The sequence below is a fragment of the Triplophysa dalaica genome, chromosome 14, assembly GCF_015846415.1.
Source record: "Triplophysa dalaica isolate WHDGS20190420 chromosome 14, ASM1584641v1, whole genome shotgun sequence".
Taxonomy (NCBI): domain Eukaryota; kingdom Metazoa; phylum Chordata; class Actinopteri; order Cypriniformes; family Nemacheilidae; genus Triplophysa; species Triplophysa dalaica.
Genome location: NC_079555.1, coordinates 1,334,526 through 1,345,000, shown reverse-complemented (window position 1 = coordinate 1,345,000; position 10,475 = coordinate 1,334,526). Strand labels below are relative to the sequence as shown.

General features: G+C 39.1%; 2 protein-coding genes across 4 annotated transcripts in view; both read right to left on the bottom strand.

The window, feature by feature from the left end:
• gdpd4a (glycerophosphodiester phosphodiesterase domain containing 4a) overlaps positions 1-6,718 on the bottom strand; it is a 24,082-nt gene extending 17,364 nt beyond the window's left edge. The window contains exons 1-3 of the mRNA XM_056766827.1: positions 6,629-6,718; positions 3,472-3,690; positions 464-682 (exon numbers count right to left, since the gene is read on the bottom strand). Coding sequence (XP_056622805.1) covers positions 464-682; positions 3,472-3,690; positions 6,629-6,718 — 528 coding nt within the window. The remainder of the gene's footprint in view (positions 1-463; positions 683-3,471; positions 3,691-6,628) is intronic.
• pak1 (p21 protein (Cdc42/Rac)-activated kinase 1) overlaps positions 5,989-10,475 on the bottom strand; it is a 36,862-nt gene continuing 32,375 nt past the window's right edge. For 2 of the 3 annotated variants that reach the window (XM_056766212.1, XM_056766213.1), the window contains exons 13-15: positions 10,105-10,301; positions 9,719-9,856; positions 5,989-8,150 (exon numbers count right to left, since the gene is read on the bottom strand). In XM_056766212.1, the coding sequence (XP_056622190.1) occupies positions 8,064-8,150; positions 9,719-9,856; positions 10,105-10,301 (422 nt within the window). In that variant the 3' untranslated portion in view covers positions 5,989-8,063. The remainder of the gene's footprint in view (positions 8,151-9,718; positions 9,857-10,104; positions 10,302-10,475) is intronic. The other variant, XM_056766211.1, reaches the window with a different exon arrangement.

Here is a 10,475-nt window from a genome sequence, read left to right as displayed (position 1 = left end):
GGACATCCCAGTTCCTCTCATAAGAATAGAGAAACCTTGAAAACTTACAAGCAGAGAGCACAGACTGTTCACTGGTGTATATAAAAAGCCTCCTACGCACAGTGCAGCACTTCATCTGCTCACATCTTATATATATATATAATAAAGTTAGATTCAACATAAAACCTCACCTATTAAATCTTACACAGACTCGACACCAAAACATACACTCTGATAAACAGAAAGTTATATTTAAAAACTGCATTTTACACCGTAATATTGATTGCATGTGCAAACATGTTTACATGCAAGAATAAGCAACATTATTCAGATGTTTAAGCGTAATTATGATACATTATGCCATAATAACATGTATGACACAGACACTGTATTTGTCTAACCATTCTGTACGTTGCATATACAATAAGCATTACATTGGTAGTTTTATGCAGCATGTGGAGGTTAGTCGTATGTAAATGCTCACCTGGCAGATGTTGCAGTGGATCAGGTCCAGTGAAATCACTGCATCGAGTTCATCCGCGCATGCACGTGCAGTCTGCTCAGCATCAGCATCAGCATCAGCACCACGACACGACGCAACGCGCACGAAGACGCATCTTGTGATGTTTCTGACGCGCAGATGCTTCACGTGCCGCAGTGTCGCGAGCGTCCGACGCGTCTGTGATCGCGCTGCGCACTGCCGCTGTGATGCAGCGACTCAACGCGTGAGCTCAAGGATATCGATCACTGTTATGTAACTCAACTATCACAGAGACTCAGCGCTTAAGAGATGACAGAATCATTTCATCACGTCTCTAGAATAGTTAATTTTTGATATTTTAATAACAAATATATACCGCATGACTATTAATTATGTCAGTGCAATTTCGTCATTTTATATATTTGTATCATATTTTCACAGTGATTTGTGTATATGAAACACAATGTGTTCAAACTTATTCAAAACTTGACAATGTTAATAACAATCGTGATATAATTTAACATCAGATGCGTTTATCCAAAGCGACTAAAGCCGCGGTCACACTTGACTTTTCGTTCCATAGACTTCCATTCATAGGCATGCGAATGCGACAGACCGGAAACGCAAATCCGTCTGAAGATATTTCGTTGCGCATCAAAGTTCTGATGCGATCTGGGAAAACCCCACACATTGTGAAAATTTATATGACTTTTTAACGGAATTTGGAGAAAAATAGATTTAAAGTTAGGTGATGAAAATAAAATCATAACAGTCAAGTATCACAAGTAAAAGTTCACAAAACACATTAGGGGCCACTGTAGATTTTTGTAGAGCTTTAGAAATCAATGTTTATTTGTGAAGTAGATGTGCATTATCATAAAACCTCTTTTGGTTTATATCGGAGCGGAATTTGAATCACTAATGACTGTCAGGGACAGATTACCATGATCTCATATCACAGAACCAGATGTTTCATGTGTTGAAAAGCTTCTGAGAAAAACACTGCAATGCGTTTAAGGGACACACTTCACCCAAAAATGAAAATTAATCTACACACCTACTCGAGTTGTTTTAACTAACTTTTGACTAACATTGTATTCACACACACACACTCACCACCGCAACACTCCAAACTCCTCCCACTAACTCTCTTTCTCTCTCTCTCACACATATACACACACACACACACACACACACACACACACTGACCACCTCAACACCTCAACACTCCAAACTCATCTGACTGACTCTCTCTCCCTTATACATACACACACACTCACCACCGCAACACTCCAAACTCCTCCTACCGACTCTCTTTCTCTCTCACACACACACACACACACACACACACACACACGCACACACACTGACCACCCCAACACTCCTAACTCCTCCCACTGACTTTGTTTGTAATGGTTTGTAAACACAAAACACTGCATGCAAATGTTTTTTGCATAAAACTATCAAACATATTCCTGAATGAGTCCATGATACACACGAGCTTCTGCGACACTGACAGGTCTGTTCAATAAAGAAAAGTAGCTGGATGTGGACTTTTTACAGCATTTACATTTTTTCATGTAGATTACGTAGATTTAAACAACACATCTGTATTTTATTCTACACGTCAGTCCTAAAGGAGTTTTTTTATGTTCAAATTGAACCATTCATTCATTTCTTTCTCTGCGTGCACCTTTATATCTGAAAAATAATATCTGGGAGTTCTGTTGTGAAGGCTTGAATTGTAATGTGTGAGGTAACTCAGCTCTGACGCACTTTAATGTGAAACTCGTCTTTGCTCTCCGGTCATCATGAACGACCGCACTGCGTTTCACACGCAGCTTCTTAATCAACTTATCTGTCCGTTTCCATCTGTTATGTGCATGTATACACAACTCTGGGGAGCTGACAAAAAACACTCCAACCTCCCACCATGTCCATTATATCAGAGCTTATGATACAGGTCAAAACATACTGAACTGGTTTTGGACAAATTGAAAGAACAGAAGATGATCAGGAATTGATCTAGATTGTAATGGAGGCAATGGCTTTAAACAGGGCACAAAAACCCATGGGAGTCATGGGAGGAGGAGGAGAATCCCTGCAACGAATATGTCAGGATGAAGACAAGAAACATCACACATTAAATCATTCAGTTTCCATACAGCACAGAGTAAACATCTCACTGATAACAACAATAAAATCAATAGTGATTTTAAATCGACCTTAAATCTACTCATCCATAAAAATGTATAAATACAGTACCTCAATTTCTTTCTTAGATGTAAATGAGATTAACCAGAATAAATCTCAAAAACGGCTCAAATTGAGCTCAGATTTGTCAAGTCTGAAATCAAAAGTCCTTATTATTGAAGATCTCAATATGAACTCAAACAATTCAAACATCTATTTTTCTCAAATCCAGATTATTTAACCTCTACAATCTACTTTCATTTCACACCTCCAAACTCTTTATGTTTCAACAATTTCACTTCTCAGTTGAATGTTTGTGTCCTTCATCTGAGACGGTGGAAACCCGTATGGAGATGGACATCCCAGTTCCTCTCATAAGAATAGAGAAACCTTGAAAACTTACAAGCAGAGAGCACAGACTGTTCACTGGTGTATATAAAAAGCCTCCTACGCACAGTGCAGCACTTCATCTGCTCACATCTTATATATATATATAATAAAGTTAGATTCAACATAAAACCTCACCTATTAAATCTTACACAGACTCGACACCAAAACATACACTCTGATAAACAGAAAGTTATATTTAAAAACTGCATTTTACACCGTAATATTGATTGCATGTGCAAACATGTTTACATGCAAGAATAAGCAACATTATTCAGATGTTTAAGCGTAATTATGATACATTATGCCATAATAACATGTATGACACAGACACTGTATTTGTCTAACCATTCTGTACGTTGCATATACAATAAGCATTACATTGGTAGTTTTATGCAGCATGTGGAGGTTAGTCGTATGTAAATGCTCACCTGGCAGATGTTGCAGTGGATCAGGTCCAGTGAAATCACTGCATCGAGTTCATCCGCGCATGCACGTGCAGTCTGCTCAGCATCAGCATCAGCATCAGCACCACGACACGACGCAACGCGCACGAAGACGCATCTTGTGATGTTTCTGACGCGCAGATGCTTCACGTGCCGCAGTGTCGCGAGCGTCCGACGCGTCTGTGATCGCGCTGCGCACTGCCGCTGTGATGCAGCGACTCAACGCGTGAGCTCAAGGATATCGATCACTGTTATGTAACTCAACTATCACAGAGACTCAGCGCTTAAGAGATGACAGAATCATTTCATCACGTCTCTAGAATAGTTAATTTTTGATATTTTAATAACAAATATATACCGCATGACTATTAATTATGTCAGTGCAATTTCGTCATTTTATATATTTGTATCATATTTTCACAGTGATTTGTGTATATGAAACACAATGTGTTCAAACTTATTCAAAACTTGACAATGTTAATAACAATCGTGATATAATTTAACATCAGATGCGTTTATCCAAAGCGACTAAAGCCGCGGTCACACTTGACTTTTCGTTCCATAGACTTCCATTCATAGGCATGCGAATGCGACAGACCGGAAACGCAAATCCGTCTGAAGATATTTCGTTGCGCATCAAAGTTCTGATGCGATCTGGGAAAACCCCACACATTGTGAAAATTTATATGACTTTTTAACGGAATTTGGAGAAAAATAGATTTAAAGTTAGGTGATGAAAATAAAATCATAACAGTCAAGTATCACAAGTAAAAGTTCACAAAACACATTAGGGGCCACTGTAGATTTTTGTAGAGCTTTAGAAATCAATGTTTATTTGTGAAGTAGATGTGCATTATCATAAAACCTCTTTTGGTTTATATCGGAGCGGAATTTGAATCACTAATGACTGTCAGGGACAGATTACCATGATCTCATATCACAGAACCAGATGTTTCATGTGTTGAAAAGCTTCTGAGAAAAACACTGCAATGCGTTTAAGGGACACACTTCACCCAAAAATGAAAATTAATCTACACACCTACTCGAGTTGTTTTAACTAACTTTTGACTAACATTGTATTTTTTCCTCCTTTGGGTGTCAATGGGGGGCAAAATCTATCTGGCTATAAGCATTCTTCCATATCCCTTTCACTGTGTTCATCCGAACAGAGACATATATACAGATTTGGAACAACTCGAAGGTGATTAAATGATGACAGAATTTCATTTTTGGGTAAAGTATCCCTTTAGCTTGGCTATTTGAATCCCTTAAACTCAATGTGTTTGCCTCTCTCTTCCTTGACCTGAACTACACTATGTGAGATTTTTACATTACAAATTTTACACGGCAAAAACGAATACACAAAAAAAATCTGTATCCTCTTCGCGAGCATCAATGAATGTTTACAGTTATTTGTATAAGTGACTGGACATTTTTGCGATAGTTCAGTGATAAATTCAGTTAGGATTTTCCAGGTATTTCCTCACCATCACTTAAGTGTTTGATCTTTTCAGTTGTATATGTGGCATTGGCAGCATTCCAGCCCATGAAATGCCAGCGCGGCAGGATTTCACAACTTCATGATTCAGGGATACAGGACATCACGGTCATTACATGAACACAGCGTTGAGTTTTTAATGTGATAAGTGTAAAAACATTACAGAACACAACCCAAATCCCCACTATAGGGATTCCTCATTTCATTCCAGACAGACCGAGGATGCAGTAAATTTGCTTTAGATGAAAAGTGTCGAAATAACACAAAGAACTACTGCTTGCCCTGCAAAACAAGCAAGCAATCTGCTGCGTTGCATAACTAATCGTTTGCATTAGCAGGGGCGTTCAGACGGGTCCGGCAAGCTTTCCAAATCCATCTCAAAGACCAAAGAAAGAAGCTTAGAAGTTTAAGAACATTACTAATCAGATTATGGTGTACAGAAAACCTTTTCATTGAGTGTTTTGGTGAACTGCTCATCTGGATAAGTTCTGTGGCACAGTAAACATCATTGTTGCTTCATCTGTGGTCTGTTCCGAGTTTCACAGATCAGCTTTAATGCCGTTTCATTGCATAACCATTTTAAGATTGATCCTTACGGAAGCAATGAAAGGAAAATATTTATATAAAGGCCAAAGTGCTCTTATATGATCATGCTTCAAAAATAGCCTTATTCGGTCTTCTTGTTTACCCAAAATGAAAATGATCTCTTCACCCCAATGTTCTAAACTCTTGACTTCTTGATCTTCTTTTATACAGCAACATTGGAAGGTCGTTGACGTGAGAGAAACGAAATAAGAAAATGACGACACCATTTCCACTCCTACTATTCATATAACATTCTAGATTTTGTCGGTCATAATAGAGCGGATGAGATTTTGACGATTTTGTTTTCAAGTGTCTGCGTTTAAAAACATATTTTTAACAGAACACAGTACATCATTTATTTAAGCAACATATAGGACATTTATGTCAGTTAAAAATAAAGCCTGTAAATTACAATCTTCTTTCAATAAAACAGTATTTTGTAAAATATATTAAAGGGGTCATATGGCTCAAACATGTGTTTTTCTGTGTCTTTGGTGTGTTATTAGTTGCCCATGCATGTATTAGACATATAAAATTGCAAAAAAATGAAAGTGTGAGAACAAAAGATGCATTCAATCTAAAAGTGAATGAAACACCTCATGTAACCACACCCCCACAAATGTACATCAGTTGGTGGTCTGATTTGACTAAGACCGCCCAAATGTATACACAGGTAAGGTGGTGTACCTGTCAGCACAATTGAAGAGGAACCTGATGTTCCAAATATGGTAAGGGGCGTTAAATTTCCTTCACACGCTTGCAGGTTTCCACCAATCACTACACACCGGTGAACTGGCCAATCAGAGGACACCTCGCTTTTCAGAGCCACGAGCTCCATAAAAAATCTGCACGTTTCAGAGAGGAGGAGCAAAGAGGAGATACAATCATGCACGGTATGTGGAAAATACAGAGTTTTTAACCGTAAATCATGTTTACACATTACATTACATCTAAAACAAACCATAATATACGTTTCAGCCATGTCATTTGACTCCTTTAAACATAAACATCAAATCAATTACAGGACTTAATGATTTTATTTGTTAACATCGCTCTTACCTTAGAAACGGTATCAGGGACGGTTTTCGTGGTTTTGAAAGCTTGACTCTTTAAAGACACGGTATACCTTGGAATGGTTAACCAGCCCATGTCTAACTGCACAAGATAAGAGTCGCCACCTAACTAAACCATTTAAGAAGTTTTTTTGGAGCTTACAGTCATTGCAAGTATTTTATTACAGCACCCCTGTGTTCATCTACCGTATGTTACCAGAGTTATATAAAATAAACCAAAGCAAATCTATCTTGAGTACAATGTTTGTGCTGTGCAGACATTAAACAACATTTTTTTGTGTGTTTGGTAATTTTTTGTTATGATAAACATCTTTCTAGTTATACTAAGCTACAGGATATTTTATATCAAGCTTAAGAGTACTTAAGAAGCTGACGCTTACAAAAAAGTCAACACGACACTTTGACTAATTCTGAAGTTTATTTGTCCCGTTTCATGGAGATTTTTGATCATCAAAAGGCCTTATAAACAGTTTATGGCTCGCATAGATAGATTGTGATTGTTTACAGGAAATGTAATCGTCTTCACAAATCCCTTTAGTCCTCTGGGAGAATCAAAATAATAACAGATTGCATCACGAACGCTTGTGCCATCTTTAAAAATCATTGTACCATCCGTGTCAAGGTTTAAGGCCAAAGGTTACATTAATGCAACGAAAATGTTTACTTTCCCATTTCTTTAACTTTAATATTAGACACAAAAGATCTTTATGCGACGAACACGGTTTGATTTTGTATTTTTAATCTGTTGAGGGGTCACGGGAGGGTAAAATGTTCAGTCTCTTCATGCACAGGCATCCTTCGTAGAGAACCTTCATCAGCTCATTGATTTTCAATATTAATAATGTGAATCCGTTCCGTCCCAGATTTACTCTCCACAGTTTGTGACTTTTTTAATTCGATATGATCGCAGTGCAAACGTACCATACAATCTCAGTTAATCTATAACCCAATGTGAACACACACACACACTCTCTCACACACAAAAACGCACAGAAAACATCTTAAAAAAGTTGTAAAATGACGAAAAAAGAAAACATCACTTTCATGATCCAACATTAAACACAAAAACAAACGAATTCCAAAAATTAAACAAACAGAGAGATCCAGAGAAAGAGACCATCCCTCTCTCTCTCTGGTGAAAATAAAGGGGCAAATCCCCCAGAATCCTTTGGGCCTGAGGCACTGTGACCCATTAGTACTCTATTTCCAGTGATGTCATCATTCGGGTCGTTTTAGTGACCTCTGTGACCACAGCGGTGACCGCAGACCCCCTCTGACCCTAACAGTAGATGTAAAGGGCGAGTGTTGGGTAACACCTCACCACAAGAGCCCCTGACCGGGACAAGAGAGAGATACAGATGATGGGGCGCTCTGGGGGTTTGGGACAGAGGAGAGGTGAGGCCGGGGCCCTTCCCGGGGGACTAGCGGTTGTTCTTGGCCGCTTCTTTAGCTGCTATAATCAACGGTGTGAGACTGGACAGAGGCTTCGCCACTTTCAGGAACTGATGCTGCAAGAATAAAAAGAGACGTGCGTTGTTACATCGATTTTTTGTAAATGAGGCATTTAAACAAGCAGAAATTTGAAAGAAACTGGTTAATATGAACAACATACTTAAAAAACATTATGATTAAAAAATAAATTAGTTCAGAAGCAAAGACAAATATGATAAAAAAGTGCTTCAAATGGTCCTTCGAAACCATAAGAACCTTTTGGTTCCATAAAGAACCTTTAAAGTCCCTGTGAACCGGAAGATCTAAACGAGAAATGATTCTTCTATGACATCGCTGTGAAGAACCTCTAAAGAACCTTTATTTTTAAGAGTATTTTTCTGTTTTAAGAGCACAGTTTTAAGAGCACATTTCTGTACCAGGATTTTCCAGGATCTATATTTTTTTTACATTTTAAGGGTCACCAGCGGGTGATCTTAGGAGCAGACATAGTTTCTTCTTACTGTATTAAATGGGATCTATTTCTGCACCCACTCAGAACTCAATATCTGAGATTTCTCTCTATTCACACTTGAGTCATATGATGTTACACAACATCAATAGTGACGCACACACACTTTCAGGGCTTTTCCAGGCACCAGACTGAACTTTTCTAAATCTGATGCGAGTGTGGGAGTCATGCCACAGAGAGTGAGAGACAGAGAGAGACAGAAGGAGAGAGACAGAGGGAAAGAGACAGAGAGAGTGAGAGAGACAGAGGGAGACCGAGGAAGAGAGAGAGACAGAGGGAGAGAGAGAGACAGAGTGAGAGACAGAGGGAGTCAGAGAGTTCTGTTTATATTGAGATGTATATATATAGATTTTTACTTATAGACTTTTAATTTTATTCTATCTTATCTTTATCTTAATCTGTATTTCTGCACGTTTATATTTAATTTTGTGCTTTGGCAATGTAAATTTTCTTTTATCATGCCAATAAAGCTCCTTTGAATCTTGAATCTTGAGTGAGAGACAGAGGGAGAGAGACACAGGGAGAGGGAGAGAGACACAGGGAGAGAGAGAGAGAGAGAGATAGAGAGCAAGGGAGACCGAGGGAGAGAAAGAGACAGAGGGAGACAGAGAGTGTGAGAGACAGAGAGAGTGAGAGAGAGATAGAGAGAGAGAGAGAGAGAGAGAGAGAGACACACAGGGAGACAGAGGGAAAGTGAGAGACAGAGGGAGAGAGACACAGGGAGAGAGATAGAGAGAGGGAGTCAGAGAGTGAGAGACAGAGGGAGACAGAGGGAGTGACAAAAAGACAGAGGGAGTCAGAGAGTGAGAGAGAGTGAGAGAGATAGAGAGAGAATATTATGATTTATCAGTGCTGGAACTGAAGGATTTTAAGATAAATTGAAAATATAGAAACCATAGATATGTATACATAGATGCCACACTCGATCGCTCCAAGACAGGTCCGCCAATTTACACCCATTAACATGTCAGTTGCTGTCATCGCACTCAATAAAAATAAATGTTCAATGATGACAACCTTGAATCTACATATTATATAATCTGATCTAAACAAAACATAACTTTACTTGGTCCTGTACAAGTGAAAGATGCTAAACGTATAAACGCACAAACAGACCTGTAAAAGATCTTTAGCAGAACCTCTCTTCTCTACGTCCATCTCCAGACAGCGGGTTAAGAAGTCTCTGAACACAGAGGAGAGTTTCTCTGGGTTTTGAAGCTCCGGGGTTCCATTGGTGGCGATGAGATAAAGAGCCTGAGCAACAGCAGAGGTTAAAGGTTAATTTCCATCATTTCGCAAGTTTGCATGTTTGTAGGTCTTGTCGTTGGTTTGCAGCAATAAACCTAAGTACCATGGTAAAACCACGTGATGACATCACTCATCACGGTACCACCAAGGTAATCCGACCTGAGCTGTGTATATGAAATGTGATTTTTGAACATGGAAACTCCAGCTAATGACAGGTCGCAGGTGTTGTATTTGAATTGGTTGAGGTGTCTCACCCTCAGTGGGTTTTCGTTGAGGTACGGTGGTTCACCCTCGATCATCTCGATAGCCATGATACCCAACGACCAGATGTCCACTTTCGGTCCGTAGGCCTTGCGAGTCACGACCTCCGGAGCCATCCAGTACGGCGTCCCGACCATTGTGCTCCTCTTGCTCTGCTCAGGTGTGATCTGAGCGCAGAAGCCAAAATCAGCTGAAAGAGAGAGAGAGAGAGAGAGAGAGAGATTCAATACAGATTGTTTTCCATTTCGCTGATGTCCTTCTGAAACCTTGTATCTCCATATTTCGTGATTTGTATTTTTTTTGGCATAAGTTATTATAAGGTGTCATCCTTGGCACTGGGTTTCGCAAATATTTAACCAATAAA